At 36.5% G+C, this 23,311-nt stretch overlaps 1 protein-coding gene across 2 annotated transcripts in view; it reads left to right on the top strand.

Annotated features, from left to right (window-relative positions):
* The window catches only part of SLC4A4 (solute carrier family 4 member 4), a 274,164-nt gene that overhangs the window by 232,270 nt on the left and 18,583 nt on the right, over positions 1 to 23,311 (top strand). For both annotated transcript variants that reach the window (XM_087434419.1, XM_004419157.3), the window contains exons 16-19: positions 4,348 to 4,461; positions 6,728 to 6,889; positions 18,467 to 18,645; positions 19,812 to 19,884. In XM_087434419.1, the coding sequence (XP_087290545.1) occupies positions 4,348 to 4,461; positions 6,728 to 6,889; positions 18,467 to 18,645; positions 19,812 to 19,884 (528 nt within the window). The remainder of the gene's footprint in view (positions 1 to 4,347; positions 4,462 to 6,727; positions 6,890 to 18,466; positions 18,646 to 19,811; positions 19,885 to 23,311) is intronic.

Below are 23,311 nucleotides of genomic sequence, written 5' to 3' on the forward strand. Positions count from 1 at the left end.
CTAGGTTTAATGCCTCTGAATCCAAAAGATTGGGCATGAGATCTTGTAGGAACAGGTTTTCTCATGAAAATTTTGGCACTTTTACTTCTAATCATTACCAGCAATAACTAGTAGGGAATTAGGAGCTATGGGTTTCTAATTTGATTTCTTTATTTATATATTGACTCACATAAGAGAGAACTATTTTAGAGTTTTTGAAAGAGGTTAAGTTTGATGGAAATGGAAGGTAAAATAAACAAAAAAAACAATGAAAGGAAATTCATATATATTTTTTTGTAAATGTGTTTGGAAAGGTAAGAAGGGCCCAAATAGAGCAATTCTTATGTCCTTCAAGTCAGACTCAAAGCTCCTGTACATAGGTCGTAGAGTGTATCTTGTAGGCTGTATGTACTCAGAGCTTGACATCTTTAGAGCACTTTCTAGTTCTACTGTCAGTTTTGCGTTGTTCAAATTAAAGTTTCATTTTAGTATAGGGTAAGACCTGAATAGCCTGCTAAAATAGCACCCCTACCTGCCTTCTCCAATTAGAGGATTTAGAGTTGAATACAAAAGTGGCTTGGGAAAAATCAATTTCCTTGACTGTAAAGTTTAAACTAGATCCAATAACTTAGAAATGAATGTCTTACAATAAACCCTCTCCAGGAGTGATTTCTGCTGTAACTGAACTGTATTATACAATTTAAGGAGAAGGAAGGGGAAATAGAAGGGAGTATATTATACAGAATGTCACCCTGGCTGTGATTTTTAATGAGGTTAAGCAATATTATTAATAGAGTAGCGTTTGTTCCCATAAATTTTAAGAAATGTAATCCTGAAGTTTATTAGTATGTGTCTTTTTTAGCTACTTTTATACTACAGTGTAATAGTGCCACACTTGACAAGAATACCATTGCCGAGTGGTTCTTCCAAATTTATATCTGTATATAAATTTGGGAAACTAATAACTAAACTGAAATAGATAAGTTATCTGTTTAGTTATATTAGTTATTAGTTTCCCATGCCTGCTATGTCAAATTACTATACAAATGATGGCTTAAAACAACACAAATTTATTGTCTTGAGATCTGGAGGTCAAAAGTCTGAAATGGGTCTCAATGGGGGTAAAATCAAGGTGTTGACAGGGCTGCATTCTTTCTGAAGACCCTGGGGGAGACTGTGTTTCCTTGCTTTTTCCAGCTTCTAGAGGCTGCCCACATTCTTTGGCTCATGGCCCCTTTCCTCCATCTTCAAAGTCATCGATGGCCAGTCTAGTCTTTCTCACACTGCATCACTCCGACACTAACTCCTCTGCCTCCCTCATTCATGCATAAGGATGCTTATGATTACCTTGGGCCCATCCGTATAATCCCAGATCATTTCCCCAATCTGAAGGTCAGCTCGTTGGCAACCTTAATTCTATCTGCAACCTAATTCTCCCTAGCATGTAGCATTATATAGTCATAGGTTCCAAGAATTAGGACATAGACATCTTTAGGGGGGCATTCTTCTGCCTACCATATTATCTGACCTAAATTTTAACGTAATTATTCTGGGTGTTATGTTGGCAATGTACAGGGGGCAAGTGTAGAAGCAGGAAGATGGGGTGGAACACTAATGCAGGAAACGTGAGATAAAGTGGTAGCTTAGACCAGCGTGGTAATAGCAATGGAGGTGGTAAGAAGGGACAGGATCCTGGATATGTTTTGGAGGCAATTTGCTGGCCTATTATAGATGTAAGATGTGAAAGAAAGAGAAATGTCATGTGGATGGTCCAAAGTTTTTTGCCGGAGCAACAGGAAAAAATAAATTGACATTAATTAAGATGGAGAACACTGCTGAAAGAGCAGGTTTAGGGCTTCAGTGTTCAGTTTATGGAAGGCTGAGAATGCCTTCTCTCCTAACTAAGGAAGCACCATTTCCAGGTAGTGATTCCAGTCAAGCAGATCTGTCCTCTAGCAGGGTCAGAGGTACAGACCCTGTGGGAATTTCTACCAAGGAATTGTGGATTGGATTCATTTGCTACCCTCTACTTCCCTTCTTTTTCTGGAAAAAAAAAAAGGAAGAGTGCTGTCTTTTTAATAACTGTTCCTCCCTTTTTGAACAACTTCTAGGATATCTGAGATGCCAACAAGTTGGATTTGCTGGGGAGGGATTGGGAGGGTGATGAAGAAGAGATAACTTCTTTTTTGCCTTTGCAATGACCTCTGGTCTTCCAGGATTTATGACTTACTAGACTAGAGAGATTATTGTAATATCTTAATATATTCCTGAAACTGCTTCACATGACCCCCTGTTGCTAGACCATCCTGAACTGCCCACGTCAACACTTACTTGCACAAAACTTAAGAAATGGGAGTTTCCTCTAGTATTGAGCCCCTGGGAAATATTCTTTTCTACAGGGATTCCAGATACTTCCAACCAAAATTAGCTCTGAGTGGCAGTTCTAAAGACTGGGCTTTTATTTCTTGTTTCTTGGAATTGAAGATTCCTTTCAGAGACCTCCTGAGAGTAGATTATTTAGTTATTCCAGTGGTTTCTGCAGCCAGAGAGGCCTTGTGGAACTTGGACTAACAATAGTTAACGTATATCAGGGGAGTTTATTGTGTTCCAGGTGTTATGTTAAGCACTTTCCTGGCTTATCTTATTTAATTCTTATAACAAACCAACGAAGTGGTAGGGATTATTTTGGCTGCATTTTGCAGATAGAGTAATTGAAGCTAAGAAAGGATAAGTATTTACAGACAGGAAATAATGGTGCTGGAGTTCTAGCCCAGGTAATCTGACTATAGAAACTGTGCTTCTAAGTGCTGTACTATATTTTCTCTCCAGATTGACCCCTGCCATCTATTTGTGCTTGAAATTATTGTAATTGTTGTTAACTTGCTCCTAAAAGGTCCCGTAGCTGGCTTTCTGCTCCTCTGTGTGTACTTCTCAAGAAAGCTAAACCTAGTAGAATCCAGCCCTCTAAGAGGGAAAGGAAATCCTGGCCAAAAGTGCCTCTTTGATCCTGCTGCTAGTTAGTACCCAAGGCTCCTGACACCTGGTAACCGTCAACAGTTGAGCACTACTACGGCCTTCAGCATACCCACATCGCCAAGTAATTCCGTTCTTCACCCCAGTTTCTATTGAACACCTGACTGCAGTAGTCTTGCTACTCTTTCTGAAGACCCTCTGTCCTGAGAACTGGGCAGCCACTCAGCCCATCACTGATCTCTCTTCATCTAGCAGCACCAGCAAACTGGCTGCTCACTCACCCTGAGATAACTTGATAACCTCTGAATCAACCCTGATTTTATTTAGGAGCAGGCTTCCTTGTGTATGACTTGACTGTGAGCTTCAAGAAGACATGGATTGTGTCTGTTTTGTTCACTGTGGTATCCCTGGTGCCAAGCAAAGTATTAGGTATTGAGTCAGTTCTCGTTGAATGATCAGATTATGCACTACTGTTTCTACATACCTTATGGAGAAACTCAGGTGTCTGTGCTCTAGTAATGCTCTTAGGTTCTTGTCAGTGCCACTGGACACCACAGAGGAACTGCCAAATGACTAAACAGTCCCATGCTCCCCTGCTGACTCAGAAATGGCCATTCTGCACCCACTCCATGGGAAAAGTTTGGGTTTCATGCTACATCCCATAAAGCCCAGTCCTTGTCCTGACCAGAGGCAGGTACTTAGGAAGTTTGAAAGTTGTCAAATAATGGCAGCCACACTTAAGAAGTGGTGGAGAAGAGATGCTCCACATAGAGGTGATTTTAAACATTAGCCTAGAGTGAAAAATATTTTCTTTGACAAAGTTAGCAACGCCGTCAAATTCCCAGCTTCCATCATTTTACTTTTCTCTGAGGTCTTGAGTCCACTCAATAGACTGGCACTTGTAACCACTTCCTTGCTAGATTCTTGGTGTTTTTTAGGTCACCTTATGGAATTTATCTCATTCTATACTCACAACGCTACCTCCCAGATGGCAAACAACAGTCTGTGTTTTTGTGCAGCTTTTTACAATACGCCTTGAGATTTCATCCTTATCCAGGTCTCCTTTGTGCTGTGTACAGGAAGAGTGTTTGTACAATATTTCAGGGATATATTATCTTTGATTCCTTTCCCCTGCCTACACACACACACACACACACACACACACACACAGAGTGACATGTTCTGTGGGATTAGATTATTTCTGGCCAGGTGAGAACGTGATGCAATAACAATTTAAAAAATAGTCTCTCTGCAGTGTGACACTTCACTTTTAATTTGTTGATGAAGCTGTTACCGTGAACCGTTAGCAACTACAGAATTCTTCGTTCAGTTCAAACACAGGCAAGTATGTGTATCTAGTACTAAACGGTCCCTGTTTCTTTTTTATTTTTTCAGGCAAGGAAACTGATCAGTGACTTTGCCATTATCTTGTCCATTCTCATCTTTTGTGTAATAGATGCTCTAGTAGGTGTGGATACTCCAAAACTACTTGTGCCAAGCGAGTTCAAGGTAGGTGAACTTCTGTCTTTTGGTCGTTCCTGGAACTCTGGCTTTCTTTGCTTTTCTCAATTCCAGTTTCTCATATCTCTCTTTGAGTTAGCTTTGCACAATTATCCATTTCTTTTATTTCAAAAATGGTCTCTTGGGGCCAGCCTGGTGGTGTAGTGGTTAAGTTCGCGTGTTCTGCTTCGGCGGCCTGGGGTTCGCAGATTGGGATCCCAGGGGTGGACCTATGCACCGCTTATCAAGCCATGCTGTGGCAGGTGTCCCACATATAAAAAATAGAGGAAGATGGGCACAGATGTTAGCTCAGGGCCAGTCTCCCTCAGCAAAAAGAAGGATCAGCAACAGATGTTAGCTCAGGGCTTACCTTCCTCACCAAAAAAAAAAAAAATGGTTTCTTGCTAGGCGTATATACAGTCAGGCGCTGCATAACAATGTTTCAGTCAATGCATATATGACAGTGGTCCCATAAGATTAGTGCCATATAGCCTAGGTGTATAGTAGGCTATACCATCTAGGTTTGTGTAAGTACACTCTTTGATGTTCGCACAAGGACGAAATCGCCTAATGACACATTTCTCAGAACATATCCCTGTCATTAAGCAATACATAACTGTATACATTTTGTCTATTTCTTCACTAAAATTAAATATCTGACTAGGATTAAATGCAAAGTTCACATTGTATTGACTTTTATTGAAAAATACCTTATAATAACATTACAAACTCTGTTTTATATTTTTAGAGTATTTTAAAATATCCAAAGTATTTTCATACAACCTATCACCTTGATCCATATAATAATTCTAGGATGCAATGTAACTATCATCATCCTGATTTTATGAAGTTGAGATTGAAGCTCATAAAAATTAAGTAAAATGCCCAAGATTACATTACTAATTCAGTGCTCTTTTCCTGCTAGGAAACTACCTGCCATATACACACACATTTATATGTAATGTGAATTTTAATTATTACAAAGAAGATATAGGAATTACTCATTTTATAAACCAGTTGATATGTGCAGGTCTAATAGGTAAAATTTACCTATTAAAATTTCAGTCATTCTTAAAGATCTCTACCTAATTTTCTATTATAAGTCTTTCACCTATGTACTAGAACACTCCTAACCTCTTTCTCCATCACTGAGACCACATACAGGGTAAGAAAAATTAAACTAACTGCAGTTTTAGCTTAATAACTACTTAATGAGGAAGGGATATCTATGTTATAGGAAACAGAATATTTCTTGCATTATCTCTGCCATCATATATTCATTAGCAAATGTAAGTTCTTATTCATTCAATCATTGGTTCAAGTCAATATTTATTGAATATTTGCTTTGAGTCAGGCCCTAGACTGGGGATTTGAAATGCATTGAAGAGCAAGACAAAGTTCCTTCCCTGCAAGCTCACAACTTGGTCAAGGTAGTAAAATGTGGATAGGTTCAGTGATGGCATTGTGAGCAAAGTGAGACGAAAGACAGAAATATCTTCAGAGGAGAAATGAGACTTTCTTGATAGTAAATGTGGAGAAAATAATTCATAGATAGTATTCTATTTTAGTTTATTTACATTGTTTAAAGTTAGGAAAAGGATAGGAAAATATCTTTTTGCTGTAGTAGAGATCTTTGATCTGCTGACAGAGGATAGATGGAAAACTACAAAAATGACCATATTTTTTATTTTCTGTGATTTTCTGAGGACTTAATCAGTTATTCTGGGTCATGTGCATGTGTAAAATAAGAAATACCAGGTAAGTTTAAATAAAAAGTTCAATTATAACACAAAAATATTGTAGCTTTTTATATTTTGTATTGTGAAACTATTACAATTTGGCAGTAGTAGAAACAACTTCAGTATAAATGCCAAAACCCATGAACAAAGTTCGTGGTGGTTTTGTAATTTCTTGCCTGCCTCTTTACTGAATATTACTTTTGGGTTTTTCTTATCGCTGCCCCTTAAACTTAAGGGCACTTCAGTTCTTCCATCTTGAGCCCTTATCTTAGATCATCCTAAATGCACGAAATGGCATTTACTTCTGTTCCATCAGCGTATAGTCTTAGTCTCCTTCATTTAAAATATTGCCCTAAAAATAACCTCATTTAGGAAGTTTTTGGTGAATAGTCTTTGTTGTCCAATCTATCAGTAATACTGCTTCTATTTTAGAATGAGTTGGCTCTCCGAAAATGAAAGTGTGTGTCTCTCATTGATTTTTCACCAAGTAGTATGTATTAATATTGTTTTGAAAAATGTTTTCTCTTTTCTTAAAGCCAACAAGTCCAAACCGGGGTTGGTTTGTTCCACCCTTTGGAGGAAACCCCTGGTGGGTGTACCTTGCAGCTGCTATCCCAGCTTTGTTGGTCACCATTCTGATTTTCATGGACCAGCAAATCACAGCTGTGATTGTAAACAGGAAAGAACACAAACTCAAGGTAAATGTTCATAATAATGGTTATCATTGCCTTTTACTTTCGTTGTAGTACTTGAAAATACTAAGTGATTCAAAACCAAGACAGTTTTATTGGGAATTACATAATAGCTAATGTTCTTTAAGACTTGGCAGAGTCATAGATCACCTTGTGTTGACACATCTCCTCAATGTAATACTTTAGGAAGACCTCATTTAAATCTGAAAAAATTATTTCAAATCATATTTCCTTCATACCAAAGAGGGCAATATAAACTGTTTACCACTCAGCCACTATCATATCACATCTGATTTTAATGTGGTAACTCTCCTTAATGAAGGTAATGACAAATGCTTTTGCTGAAACTATTGAGATAAAAATATGAGTTTTCTTCTTTCATTTGTTGTCTTGGTGAGTTACATTAATAGATTTTCTATTGTTGAACCAACCTTGTAACCTGGTAGAACATAGTTTCTTTTTTGTACATAGTTGGATTTGGTTGCTAATGTCTAATATACATTTTGTATTTTTGCATCTCTGTTTAAGAGTGACATTGGCCTGCAATTTTCCTTTCTTGTAGTGTCCCTGTCTGATTTTGGTATCAGGAATATACAATCCTTATAAAATGAGCTGGGGACTGTTTCTCCTTTTATTCTACTCCCATCCTAGTCTATGAAATAAAATATAGTATTCTCTTTATTATGCGTAACATGCCAATTATCTTTCCTTTGAATGATCAGACATGCTTGTAAAACTATCTGGGTTGGGTAGTTTCTGTGTGGAACTTGTAAACCGATGATCAAAATGTTTTAATGGTTATAAAACATTCAGAATTTCTCTTTTTCTATTTTAGTCACTTACAGTTTTCTAGATTTTTTCCATTTCCCCCATATTTTCAAATTTATTGACATGTTTATAATATTGTCTTTCATTATTTTTCTAATCTGAATCTGTTATTTTTCCCTTTAAATTCCTAATATTATTGATTCATGCTTTTCATTTTCCTTGATCAATCTAGCCTGAGGTTTGTTAATTTTATTAGTCTTTTTTCAAAGAAGCAAGTTTTTACTGTATTGATGTTCTGTACTATATCTTTGTTTTCTATTTCATTAATTTCTGCTCTTTATTATTTCCTACCTTCTACTTTTTGAAGTTTATTTTATTCTTTTTGTAATTTCCTAAGTTAGATATTCAGCTCATTAATTTCCAGTCTTTCTTCATTTCTGTTATAAGCTGTATCACAAAACTTTTGACAACTTTTTAATTTTATTCAGTTCTAAGTATTTTCTAATTGTCGTTACGATTTTTTTTCTTGAGCTGTAGGTTTTTAAAAGCACATTTAAAATTTTCCAAGCATATAGAATTTTAAATTATCCTTTTTGTTAATTCCTAATTTAATTCCATTGCAGTCAGTGAATGTAGTTGGTTGGAAACAGATTTCTTGAAATTTGTTAAAACTTATCTAATGTCCTAGAATGTTGTCAGTTTTCATATATATTTCCATGTGTGTTTGAAAAGAATGTCTTTTCCAGTTGTTGGATGCATTCAATATATATTCATTAGTTAGTATTTTGTAACTGTGGGTTGTATTTCATTAATAGAATATAAAATTAATTTAGAAAATCACCACTAGCATTTAAAATTTTTGAATAGAATGAAATAGAAAAATATTGTAATACATTCCACTTATGAAGTATAAATATTATTTTGTAAATCTTTTATTTCAATTATGTGTGTGCATGTGTATGTATGTGCTTGTGAATATATATAAGTATGTATAGGTTCATGATGAATTTCTTATTAAAGATCAGGGTCAAAATGGTTTGAAAAACAGTAAAATAGGTGAGGTTTTTAATGTATGTTGATCAAATTTCCTATGCCTTTACTTTATTGTTTTCTTGAGCTATCCATTTACACAAAGATATGTTAAAAATCTCCTGTTATGGTGGTAACTTTTGTACTTCTTCCTCATAGTTCTGTTAATATTTGCTTTATTTATTTTGAAGCCATGTTATTAAGTACATCTACATTTATGACTTAGTTTATCTTTTTAATGATTGAACTTTTTATGTGACTTTCTTTGTTTCTAGTGATGTTTTTTGCCTTAAAGCTTATTTTGTTTTGTACTAATAAAGCTGCGGTAACTTTTAATTTTCGCTTGCCTGATATGTGTTTTTCCATTCTTTTATTTTCAATATACCTTTTGTCTTGTATTGCTTTGTAAATAACACATAGCTAGACTTTTTAAAAAATCATTTTTAGAATCTTTGCTTTTAACTAAAGCATTTAATCTATTTAAACTGATGGTGATGACTGATATATTTGGATTCATTTTTACTACGTTATTTTTGCTACTTGTCTAACTTTCTCCGTGTTCTTTCTTTTTTATTTTCCCTTCTTGCCCTCTTTTAGGTTAATACAGTTTTGTTTTTCTTATTTTCTTATTCTACTTGTTTTTCTATTAGTTTACGCACTTTATCTTTTCTTTTAGTGATTATGTTGCATATTTTAATATGCATATTTCAGTTCTAAAGTTAGTATTTTTACCCTTCTCCTGAATAATGCTAAAGGCTAAAGAATGCTTTAATTTTGATATTCCTTCCTGAATCATATGCTGTTATTACACAGATTTTATTGCTATCTGGACTTTAAAATCCAATTAATTAGACATGGTCAATATTGTTAAAATTACGTAGAAGTTTACCATTTTCTTTTTTTTTGGCATTTCAGACCTTCCTTTTTGGAATACTTTCCTTTAGACTGAATTATTTCCCTTAAACAGTACTTATTTACCAGACTTTTGGAATTTCCTCCTGTGAGGTTCATTGGCTGGTAAACTCTCTCATTTGTGTTTGCCTGAAAATATTTTTGTCTGACTCTCATTCTCGAAAGGTAGTTTCTCTGGATATATAATTTTAGGTTGAAAGCTATTTTCTTTTTTCAGCACTTAGAAGCTATTTTCCAGTATTTCTGACTTCCATAAAAGTGAACCGCCACTATAATTCTCTTTCCTTTGTAAGTAATTATTCTCTTCTTCTGAGTGCTTTTACCATATTCTTTTTTTGTCTTTATTCTGGAGTTTACCAGTACTTGTATAAGCATAGATTTCTTTTTATTATATATTGGTCTATTGGACTTCCTGAATCTTCCTGTCTTTTATCAATTATGGAAATTTGTAAGTTTGTAACTCTTTCAATTTCTAGAATGTCCTTCTGGAATTCCAAGTAGAATTTTATTTTACATTCCCATCTTGTGCTTCGTTTCTACTAACCTGTTTTTTGTTGTTGTTTTTTTATATTTCTTGTCTCTTAGTCTCTGTGTTATATTTTGGATAATTTCTTCAGATCTTTCTCTTTACCAGTTTTTTTCTTCTGTTGGTTCTATTCTACTACCAAACCATTCCATTTTGAATTTTCCTTTCAAGAATTACACTCTTTTATATTTAGAAGTTCCATTTTGTTCTTTCCCAAATCTTCCCATTCAATTTTGATAGTCCCTACCTTCTTTTTTATTCTTCCATGCACTCTTTTATTTATTGTTATATGTATTTGCTATCTTTGCAGCTTTTATTCTGAACTTCATTTTCTTGGCTGACTCTTACTCTTGGTGTCTTTCTTCTTCATGTACTTGGTGCCTTTTTTTTTTTTTAAGTGAGCCAATCTTCCTATACAAATGCTTCAAAGCCTTCCAGAGAAGATTTTATTTTCTTCTGGGAGGTATAAGAGAGTCTAGCCAAGCTGGGAACACTTTATTTTTATTTATCCCTATAAAAAATCTTTTATTATGGAAAGTTTTAAACATATATGAAAGTAGACACAATGGTATAATTCCACATATTTATCACCCAGCTCTAACAATTATCAACTCATGTCCAATTTTGTATCATTTAAATCCCTATCATCTTATCCCCTTCCTGTAATACTTTGAAGTACGTGTAGACAGCATTCCATTTTATCCGTAAATTTTAGAGAGTATGTAATTCTAAAGATAAGATCTCTTTTTAAAAGCATGACCACAATACCATTATCAGTCTAAAAGAAGTTAACAAAATTCCTTAACCATATTTAAATTTATGAATATGTCATAAATATAATAAATTTAAAAATATACTTTATTTGTTTAAATCAGGATCCAAATAAAGTTCAAACATTATCTTAAATCTTTTATAAACTTTTAGTCCATAGATTTTCCCCTCCATTAATCTGTTTGTTTTCCCTTATAGTTTATTTGTTGAGGACAACCAAGTTGTTTTTCTGTGTGTCTTTTGCTATATAATAAGTCACCTGAAAACCTAGTGACTTAAAACAACAATTTATTATCATCTCTCGTGTTTCTTTAGGTTGACAGGGCTCAGATGGGTACTTCTTGCTTGTGGTCTCTCCTCTAGTTGGAGTTAGCCTGTGGCTGGGGCTTCTGTCATCTGAAGGGTTGACTGGGCTGATTGCCCAAGATGGCTTCTTCACTTACCCACATGCTCTAATGCCTTGATATTCCTTGGTTTGTCTGTCTATCTGTCACTCTCTTCTCTGTCACTGCATGACATCTCATCCTCCAAAGCCTTTCCATGTGGCTTAGGCTTCTCACAGCATGACAATCTTGGGTTATTTGCACTTGTTATGTGGCAACTGACTTCCAAGAATTAAGAAGTGGAAGATGCTAGGCCATTTCATGGTTACTCCTGCAACTGTCACAGCTTTACTTCTTTACTTTGCCATAGTTGATTGGTCAAAATAGTCACAGTGCCAACCTCCATTCAAGAGAGTAAGGAAGGACTCCACCGTTTGATGGAGGAATGGCAATTTTACATTGTAGAAAAATGTGTGGGATAAGAGACATTTTTCCAGCCATTTTTGGAAAATAAAATCTGCTGCATTTGTCCTGAAGAATTTGCCATAGTCTAGGTCTTGATGATTGCTTCCCTGTGGTGTCATTTAGCATGTTCTTTTGTCCTCCATATTTCTTTTAAATTGGTCATTGGCTCTAGAAGCTTGATGAAGTGTAGTTTTGATATTTTATATTTGTATCTATATAGTTTTGAGGGTGACGTGACAAGACTAGTTGATAGAAGGTCAGGACCACTTTACACTACATTTTTGGCTTAAAGTTTTCCAGACCACAGAGGTAAAATGAATTCCAGCCCCAAACCCAATTTTATGGTTAGGAATGTCTTTGGAGATTCTTTTTTTCTTTTCTTATGGCATTACATCTAGTGGCAAGGCCAAGAGAGGCGTGTATCCCCACTGTCTTTCTCTGTAGGGTGTTTTTTTTCTAGTTGATCAGCTGAGTATGCTATGTTTATAGTATCCTAGTTTTATTTTGGGGGCCCTTTCCCCCATATCCCGAGGATTAGGCTCCTGTCCCTAGAGTTCAGATGGTCATTCTAATCCAGGCCGTAAACCCCCTTGGATTGGCACAGTCTCTTAGGGCAGGCCCAGGCTCCAGGGCTTACTGTCCCTGTAGATTTACTTTTTCTTCTTGCCCTTGTTTTTTTGTCTCCAGGTGTTTCTCTTACTTTTTGGCAGATAAGCCATGATTTCTATAAGATATTTTCTATATTTTGTTCATCATTTTCAGATGTTCTATGCTGGGAAGGGTTTCAGTGTTGATTTAGCTTGCAGGCTTGAAATGGATGTTGACTAATATATTTTATTCTGGAAAAAATTTGGAAACATATTCTTAATTTTGATATATAGTTTGCCAGATTTGCTATGTGTCTTTGGAGGTACATGCTTATTCTTTTTTGCTCATTAAGTTTTCTTATTAATAAATTTCAGAATTTCAAATTTAGCAAATTTAGGATTGATAAAATATAGAATTTTTTAATTCTCCTATTTCCTGTAGAAAACATTGGAAAGTCAGGCATATTAGGATTTACCTCTTAAAATAGGAGTTGAGTATATAAAAAATAAGTTTTCATTACTCTTGGAATTGCTTATTTGAAATCATTCCTTTGAATGACAACAGTTACAGAATAAGTGCCAGTCTTTTGACACAAATCTAATGATACCAGTGGAGATATCATCATGAATCAAAGGCTTTTCATTCTGGATATTGTTTTGTTCACATTTTGTTAGGACAAGAGGCTGTGGGATGTGAAAATTGGAGATTCTGTCTAAAATTATAAAGGGCTCTGCCTGCTATGAAATTGATGCAAAAGAGAAACCTGAAACAGTGAAAGTGATGGGGGCATTGTGATATTAAAAGCAGCATGTTTTTGGGTGGCATTTGCTTTGGCTCTGTGTCAAGTAGCCCTGGCTGGCTGACTGCTCTGTTTGGGACGAGATCCACCTTTCCACTCTGCTGAGCAGCTCTGTATTGATTTAGGAACACTAAGGCACTTGGCTCTTTTTGGCCATCATTTTGGTTAGTTGTGTCTCACATTGTCCCTGGAGAGCACTCAAAAGCAAACCAGGTTTAGCAAGGTCATGACTTCTCCAAGGTCATTCCCTGAATCATTGCAGAGGCAGGAAGAGAGTCTGAGCTTCAGACTGCAAAGTGAGGGATACTTCTCGCAAGGAAAGTGATTTTAAGTGTTATAGATAGAGTGTGGGAGGGAGACGTAGTTTAGCATAGGTATCTAGAAATAGATATTAAGTGGTTGTAACAATAAATTTTCTCTGCTATCCTCTATGGTAAAACCCTTAATTTGAGTGTGTTTTCTTAGATAACTCCAAAATTTGCCATTTTTATTTTTCCTTTCTATTCCTGCTATCATAACCTTAGACGCAGTCATTTTATTTCATGTCTGGACTATTCTAATGGTTAGCCATGCGTTAATAACCAGTCTCCCTTACTTCATTCCAAAAGCGGTAATTTTTTTTAAAGCATTGTTCTTATATGTCAGTCCTATATTTCTAAATCTTTTCACCTTGGTTCGCTAAACCTTTGCCCCTTGAAGAATGTCAGTTAAGCCTTAGCCTGGGATTTAAGTCTCTTAGTGATATGATCTCAACCTAGATTTAAAATGATTCTCTCCACAATACAGGGCTCTGGTCAAATGAATTATTGGTTTCTCCTCAAATCTGGCAGTTTCTTCTGCTAGTTATTCCAGCTTTCCTCTCCATTCCTCAACAATTACCACATCAAAATCCTCCCCATCCTTTAAGATCCTCCGAATATAAAAACTTGTCAGTGTAGCCTTCACTCCTGGCGTAATTTCTATTCCCCTTTTTTTGCTCTTAGTATATTTGTATTAGTCTGTGGCACTGGGCACATGATGTCTTGTTTGGTAGTTATTTTGTGTAATTGTGTAATGACTTTATCTCCTTTTCTGGGCCAAAATGTTTTCAAGGCAAAGACGATGTTTTAGTCCTCTTTCCAGTGCTTGTGTGGCCCCTCGCAATGATTTCCATATGGTAGACTCAATAAATCCATGTTGAAGAACTTTGTTATCTTGGGCCACATGACTCGCAGAGTTGCTGCACTGTGTGAGACGGGTGATGACTGAAAAACGTGCCAACCCCTCTCCAGTTCTCAGAGTGAGTGCTTATATTATTCAAAGCCCTGTTTAGATGTCATCACTGCAGAAAGTTTTGGTGGGTTCACGCCAGGCAGCACTAAACACTTTATCCTCTTACTTTTGGGTGTCTTTTCAAACCTCTTTGAATCTCTATTTAGAGTGCATTATAATTTGTGTACAAATCTGAATCCCCTCATCTGATTGTGTGCCCTTTGGTGGGAGGAACTATGTCATGGTTCTTGGTGTCCCCATAAACAAGCTCATTGTCTGGCTCATGGGGGGCTCCTAGCATGAATGTTTATTCTGTGTCTGCCCCTGTGTTTGTACCGCTCCTGACCCCTTTGCTATCATGTATTTCTAGATGTAAATTTAGACTGTTAGGCTAGTCTTTTTATCTCTAAGATTTTGATTTATATGGATTTATTCCAAAAATGACTTTTGTTCTGTATTAGCAAAGCATATACAATATCAAAAGGAAGTAAAGTTTCACTTTCTATCCTTAAACTTAAAATAATCTCCAGTTTCAGAAAGTAGAACATCCTTTGTATTTATGTTCATGAAGACAAGGACTTTTTTAAACTTTTAAGGACATACTTAATCTCTTGAGCATTTATTGAGTCCTTGTTATGTATAGAACACTTGCGTTAGATGTTAAAGGTAAAAATTGTTCTCAGTTATGGTTCTGCCCTGAAGGGGTTTAGTGGATTTTCCCTCTTCACCACCCATCTCCACCACCAAGGTTGAAATTGACCTTGCCTTTCTTTGTGCCTTGTATCTTGCACATACAATAAATTATTTTCTTCCACATCTGGCTTCAACTAATAATCTGTAAACCCCTTAAGGGCAAGTGTTCTCTCTTATTTATTGTTTTATCTAACACAAGGCCTGGCCTAGAGTAGGTGTTCAATGAATGTTTATTAAATATTAGTTTTACAAGCAAAGATATGAGAAAAAGCAAGGGCTGCAGGGTGGGAAGGAGCTTGGTGTGGTGGGGAACAGAAGGCAGGCCGGTGTGCCTGGAACATAGAGGAGTTAGTGATTCAAGATGAGGTCAAAGGGAGTGGGGCCAGACCACATAGAACGAAGGTTCTCCACCTCAGCATTATTGACATTTTGATTAATTCTTTCTTGTTGGTGGCTGTCCTGTGTATTATAGGCTATTTAGCGGCATCTCACCCCCTAGGTGCCAGCTGTACCATTTTCCCCATGTTGTGACAACCAAAAATGTCTCCAGACATTGCCAAATGTCCCCTGGAGGGCAAAATAGTTCCAGGAAGAAAAACTGATATAGAACCTTATAGATGATTTTACAGTGTTTAGGTTTTATTCTAAGTGAAACAGGAAGCCACTTGAGGGTTTTGAGCAGTGAAGTGCCATGTAATGATTGAGATTTTAAAACAATTACTCTGTGAGGAGAGTGGGTTGTCAGGAACAAGAGTAAAGCAGGGACTTCTGTGGTGAGAGCGGCACCGAGGGCTGAGGGTTGCTGGTGATGTGAAGGAAGCCAGGGGATTTGAGCTGGACCTTGAAGGGAGAGGATGGATTTAAACAAATGTCAAGACGTATAAGTAGAGTGCCGGTGTGAAGAGTGGGGCAGAATGTGCAAGGCACGTTTAGGGAATGACCGTTTCAGGAATCCTTGAGGGCCCCCATCACAGCCTCAGATGCAGGAGCCTCAGTATGGCAAGCAAGGCTTGTCATGACATGCTCTTTCCTGCTTGGTCTGCTCATCTCCCACTGGCCTCCTCTGCTCCCTCAGCGTTCCAGCCTGGATGGATGGCATCAGAGCTGCATTGTAGACCCTGACTCTGGCAGCAGTAAGGATGGATGGGAGAGGTGCGAGAGTGGAGGTGGGTGGAGGATGAGTGATCAGGAGGCTGCTGAGTAGTCCAGGTGAGAAATTAGAAGAATGTGAAAAAGGCAGTGGCAGTAGAGAGGAAGGGTAAGGAACAAAAGACTTCACATGTTATTTTAGAAAAATGCTGTTTTCTGTATTTCTTACAGTATTATTTCCATAAAAAGTCTCAATATTTGAATATTATTTTCATTCCATTCAAATCTGGTTATTCAGATACTTTTAGCTAAAAGAGACATCTTAGACTTGGTTTGTTTTCATATGTATAGGCTTGTTTTGCAGGTGCAACTTCTCTAACATAACCATTTGGGTTCTGGGGTCTTTATGGCAATAGTTGGGGCACCATGAATTTTTGAGCATAGCTTTTACCATTCTGTCGACAAATATGTCTCCAGTATTTACTCTATGTAGGACACTATACTAGACATTGTAAGCCTTGAACACCTTAAGATATAACCAGAATCCAACCACGTCTTGCTGTCCTCACTACTGCTACTCTGGTTCTAACCATCACAGTCTCCTGCATGGATTATGGCAGCAACCTCTTAACTGGTCTTATTGTCCTTGCTCTCTTCAGTCTGTTCCTAACACAGCAGCCATAGCGATGAACATAAGCAAATCATGTCTCTCCTCCATTTAAAACCCTCCAGTGGCTTCCCATCGTACTCAGCATATAAGCCCAAGTTCTTGTAGTTCTCTTTAGTACTTATTACTAGTTAAGATACTGTATAGTTTACTTATTTATGTTGTTTATTGTTGTTTCCCTCACTAGGATGGAAACTTCATAAGTGCAGGAATTTTTGTCTGTTTTACACACAAATATATCACCAACACCTAGAACTGTGCCTGTTAATAAATGGGCAGTCAATATTTGTTGAAAGAATAAATAACTGAGATCCCAGATATATCATGATATTCACCTCATCACTATTGAACAAGTATATTTCTGCTCATCCTGACCTTCGACCTCCTTCCCCTGTCTTACCCCACTCCCAGTTCAAACCCTTATGCTTTCAAACCACTTAAGCTGAAATGAACTGGTTTGCTGAAAATATAGTAACCTATTTGTCTCCCAAGGAGATTTTCATTCTTAGTCAAGCCTGGATTAAGTAAATATATGCTTTTCTTTCTTGCGTCGGCTTCCCTTGCCTGTGATGAGTTCTCTGAGAACGTGATTAGACCCATGTGTGCGAGCCAGGGGTGAAATCTTGGCGTTTCAGTGAGAGGAGAGCGGTGTTCTGACTAACTGTAACAGGATCTGAATGATAACAGGCACCAGGTTCCTAGGGTAGATTGCATTCTCATTTTTTAAAGCCAGCCTGCCCATTCCCTTGGATTGGTCATACTCTGGCTCTTAATGCTGCTGCTTCCATGCTGTGAAAATGGACTGCTCTATTTTTTCTGGCTCCATAGGGGTATTAAGCATTTGATTTCTTCATAAATAGAGCAGAGAAATATAACCATAGAATAACATTGTGGACACATTTAAAAATATTTATTTAGTGAGTAAAAGAGCTAGATCTTTTGTTATGTTGTCTGCTCCTCCAGTCAGTAAATGTTATTGTGACCATAGGGCAGTGTTTGAAATCAGCCTCTTCTGATTAAGGGGGTATTAATTACCTTAATGATAATGTTTAATAGATTGTTGAACAATTATTTTTATATACGTATTTTATATACGATGATACGAGAAATGGTCTTCTACATACCTTCTAAAGGTTGCTTTCAAATCTTTAGTCTACATATGCTGAAGACTGTCTAGATGAATAGCATACCTCTAAACAGTCAAGCAGAGAAGGCATAGTGTATGCTTTTAAGGTGCTTATCGTGCTGATGTTAACAACCACCACCAATACCACTACTGCTGCTATCATCATTTATTGAGCTCCCACGGTGTAATTGAGCTACCATTTAAGTTCCTACAAGATTCTTTGCCTCTGTTACTTCATTGAATGATCCTAATAACTCTTCAGGGTAGACATATACTTCCATTGCTCTGATTACAAAATTGAATGCAGAGAGGATAATTAACATAAACAAATAATAAGTTAGCTATGACTTAAATCAAGCTAAAGGAGGTATCGTGTGGCAGCTTTGTGTTTAACTGGTAGGGGGAATAAGATGAGGAAGATAAAGTCCCCTCCCTCAAGGAACTTACCGTGTAGTAGATATTTTTGTCAAGCAAAGTGAGTTGGTTTCTTTTGGTAATCTTAATTCCCATCTGGAAATATGATGATATAGAAATATGAGTATTTTCTCCATATAGTTTTGTTACCTTTTTCTGCAGAAAGGAGCTGGATATCATCTGGACCTCTTTTGGGTGGCTATCCTCATGGTGGTGTGCTCCTTCATGGCTCTTCCGTGGTATGTGGCTGCTACCGTCATCTCTATTGCTCACATCGACAGTTTGAAGATGGAGACGGAGACTTCTGCACCTGGAGAACAACCAAAATTTCTAGGAGTGAGGTATGTTAAGTCAGAGGAAAATGGCTCTACAAAACACATCGTGCACATGTATGTGTCAGTCATAAGGAAATAAGGCAGATGTGGAGGAGAAAGGCGGTGATGATTAATTTATTCCTGTACTTGCTGTTCAAGAAAAGAACAAATCAGAAAGAGAGTCTTCAATAATTTTTTGAGTTTACTTCTTATGATACATAAATTACATACACAAATACATAAATTTCCTTTGATTAATGAAAGGCTAAACGATACAACGTAAAAACGCAAACAGGTCATTCATATTCTTCGACATGTGGGACATTTTGGTGCTGTGTACTTACTCTATCACAATCATAAAGGCCAAACCCTTTCATCTTTCAGCTCTATTGAGACTTCCTAAAATTCTTGAGTCTGCTTATGATTTTTAAGATTCTGTGAAGGGAAAGAAGTTGTTATTTTCCAGTGTATTTTCTGTCCCCATAAGCATTGAGAAACTTTGACCTCCAGCTGTTAATTTGGGTAGCCATGAAGGGCGTATACAAGACCTTTATACACTGTTGCATATTTTTTGCAGTAAACCCTGCTCCTAAGTGCTTGGGTAAATAGCTCACATGACAGAGCCATCGTTTCCCACGCCACAACAGTGGGTGATTCTTTGTTGGGGGCTGGAGGAGGGGGTGTTGTATGGGAATCATATTTGTTAAAAAGTACTTTTGTTGTTGTAGATTTGGAAATAAGACTGATGGGATTTATTGCACTTATGAAATTTCCCTGAGCTGTTTGTTAATTAGAATGTGGGACAATGTAATATCTGTCTCCAGTGAAAGAAGGTGTAATTACACAACAGTACAAGTTGTTTAAAAAAATAAGGGCTTCAAAAAGGCCAGTAATTGATGGACCAAGAGCAAGTGATTTTTTCTTTCTTAATTCTAAAAGGAGCAAAGGATTTAGCAGCATCACTTTTCTTTTGATGAATTCAAATCGAGTATTGCAATGGTTTTAAGAGAATTTTGTAGTTATGTTGAGCTTATATATTATCCTTGAGGTATTAATTACATATGATATCAACACCTTTGCTGTTTTAGCCAAACGTTGATTTGGTCAATGTATAGTCTTTTTTGAAGGTGAAAAGACAAGAGTATGTTTCTGAAAATAAGAGGTAGATTGGTAATCTTTTGATTTGGTTTCAGGGAACAAAGAGTCACTGGAACCCTTGTGTTTATTCTGACTGGTCTGTCAGTCTTTATGGCTCCCATCTTGAAGGTAAATATGCGGAATACTTGCCTCTTCCTCCTCAGAATACTGACAGATAATTGGCTATGTGAAAAGTAGAAATACTTATGAAATATCTGCAATATCTCATCAGTTCTATAACACACTGAAACGGGGGTCAGGTAGAATGAGGACTTTAAAAAACTTTTATCTTGATTTCCTTCTTACTTCTTCACTCCTTCTATTATTATTATTATTGCAGTTATTTGGTTGAACCATATCAAATTACCAATATTCAAACTTTTTGACTTATGCAAATGGCAGTTTGACAATTCAGTCTAACTAACTGTTCTACCCTCCTCCCATGTTTTTTACTCTCCTAGTCTCCTTACATCCTTTCTTCCCATCACTTTCCATTTACTTGTCCCTAAATCCTGCCCCCTCCCCACGTTAGACTCCTGGATAACATGAATGACTCAGGATGATCGTTTTGTAATTTTTCTCCTATTCTTAATTATTGCTGTGTTTCTATTTTCTTTGAATCAGAAGGCTAATATCCACAAAGGAAGAATAGAGTAAAATGACCGATTTTTGACTGGAAAACTTTAGAAATGAACGTTTGAAGAAGAAAAATGATATGATAGATTATTTAGAAAGTTAGGAGTCAATATATAAGTTTTGATTGATGGTGTGAATATCTGCCTAAATAGATAAACTATATGTAAAAGCCTGTTTAGAAGCAGAGATAGGATTAAAAAAGAAGGTTAGTATAGACCTGTCATGAAGCTTCCAATTTTCTTTTGTGACACAAGCCTGTTATTCTTTTTTTCTGTTATATAAACAATACTAGCCAGTTATTGCTAATTTGTGTCTTACACCACAGAACAAAGTTTGAAAATCACCTATAGACCTAACAGCTATAATTAACCACTGTTAACAATATTTTTCCAAATTTATCTCTGAAAATTTTTGTTTATTTTTAAACAATTCTAATTTTTAGCATTTTAAAATATTTATTTAATTGCTCAAGTTATGGAGCAATACGTTCTTATAAAGAATACAAACAATACAGAAGTAGAGATAGTGAAAAGCAAAAACCCTCTATTTTTTTCCAAAAAATTGCCAATTAGATGAATTTGAGGAAAGTGGAACTGTAATTTCTTAACCTACAGCTAAGACTGACTTTGCCTTCAGATTAATGCATGCATTATGCACAAAATACTTTGTAAACAGTTAAAGGATTTAAATATTCATCTTTTGTCCTTGGTTTCTACAATGTTAATTAACTGGTTTAATTAATTTCTGACTGGAATCGTGAAGGAATATGTATCTTATATAACACATGGGTAAGTAAAATTAAAAATAACCTCAAAGAAGTTGTGCCTGGTTATATACAGAGGACCTTAAAAGAGTACAGATCTTATGTTCTGTAGGGACAGAGGGAAATCTATTGTCACTTTTGCCAGTGCAAAGCAAGTTATGAAGTAGGTTTGAAGTTGTGAATTTCAGAGCATCAAATCCACTGCCAAAATGCTTTATGTTCCTCTGTTGCCCCACAGACATCAGCACATCAGCTGATGGAAAAGTCTAATGACGGATTTTACTGCATAGGCAATGGGACCTCATCTGGACAGATCAATTTTTAGAGAGGTCATTGTGGGCAATTATGACCTCATGTTGTGGGAGGCTCTACTAGGAATGAATTTGCCCCTGGGTTCCCTGAAGGTGGGCTCACGTGACACAACTGCAAAGCTTCTTTTATGGGGTCTCTTAGTGCTTAGCCACTAAGTAAGGGATAAAGAGTAAGAAATCTTTCCCATCAGTTCAAATGTACTTATCACCCCTTACCCATTTTTTCTTTTCTTTTAATATTTCTTTTGGTTAATACAGTATAAAATCCTAATCCAAAAAAGTTCTTTTTGTTGTTGTTGTTACAGCAAATTGGCTTTAATCTGGGAGAATCTGTCAGATGAGTAATCATGTTTAATTCCAAAGGGACACAGAGAACAGATACTGTATAAATTACTATTTTTAGGAAGAGATGCAAGACTCACATTTTCAGCAACGCCTCTTCCTCACTATTTTCGCTCTCTGCACCCAAATATGGCTGCAGAGGAGTTAAAGCTGAAAGCCCTTTTGTTCTTTATTTCACAATGATTCTTTTTGCCCCTGATATGCAAAGCACCTTAGTATCTACAGGAACAGATTAGAATACAGAGAAAGGAGAAAGAGACGTATGGGATCAATGAGGGTGAGCTTGCTTTTCCTTTGACCCTTCTTAAGTAATCCATGCTTTGGCTCACCCTCATTCAGCTGCTGGTATCCATAATTGTGGCTATTTCCACCTGGCAACTTTGGGTCAATGCGAAGAGTCATTGTAAAAATCAGTAAAAAATGTAGTCTAGCAAACGTTTTAATAGGCAAGGTTTTGCCTAAAATATGGGAAATGAAATTGTTTTGTTATTATAGTTTCCAATGTATTGTGGGAAACCTAGATTTAAAAAAACAAGAATAAAATAGTCTAGCATCGTCTATTGTGATTCTTTTTTTTTATTTATTTATTTTATTTTTTAATTTTTGTTTATTGCAGTAACATTGTTTATAACATTGTATAAATTTCAGGTGTACATCGTTATACTTCTATTTCTGCATAGATTACATCATGTTCACCACTCAAATACCAATTACAACCCATCACCACACACACGTGCCGAATTATCCTTTTCGCCCTCCTCCCTCCTCCCATCCCCTCTGGTAACCACCAATCCAATCTCTGTCTCTATGTGATGGTTTATTATTGTTATCTACTACTTAATGAAGGAAATCATACAGTATTTGACCTTCTCCCTCTGACTTATTTCACTTCGCATAATACTCTCAATGTCCATCCATGTTGTCACAAATGGCTGGATTTCATCGTTTCTTATGGCTGAGTAGTATTCCATTGTGTATATATACCACATCTTCTTTATCCATTCTTCCCTTGATGGGCACTTAGGTTGGTTCCAAGTCTTGACTTCAGAAAGTAAGGCTGTTCCTTACTTCGGGAATCACATCAGCTAATTTCAGATCATGTGTCCTTCTTACCACTTAAGTTGGGTAAATTATGTGCATTTACCACAGAGCCCATGTTAGCTCATATGAAAAGTCAATACAGGAAGAAGCAGATGTTGAGGGTACAGTTGAATTAAAACCTGAGTTGTGACTGAGTAAAAGTCAAGATTAACAATTAACCTCAGAATTCACACAGAAAGTGGTATCAGGGTTTACCTTGGAGGAGGGAACCTTTTTCCTCCGTCATGTGACTATGAGTGTTTTAAAGCAACAGGTGACAACTTTAGAGAACGGTTTTACTTAAGAGTCTGCCTTTGAAAGACAGATCAAATGAATAGGATCAAGAGTAATATGTGACTTTTACTTTTTAAAATGAAACGGCTCAACACCTTCCTGCCCGGATCCCTGCATCCTTCACAAGTTT

This window comes from Ceratotherium simum, chromosome 8 (genome assembly GCF_057802395.1).
Source record: "Ceratotherium simum simum isolate JZ-2026a chromosome 8, ASM5780239v1, whole genome shotgun sequence".
Lineage (NCBI taxonomy): Eukaryota > Metazoa > Chordata > Mammalia > Perissodactyla > Rhinocerotidae > Ceratotherium > Ceratotherium simum.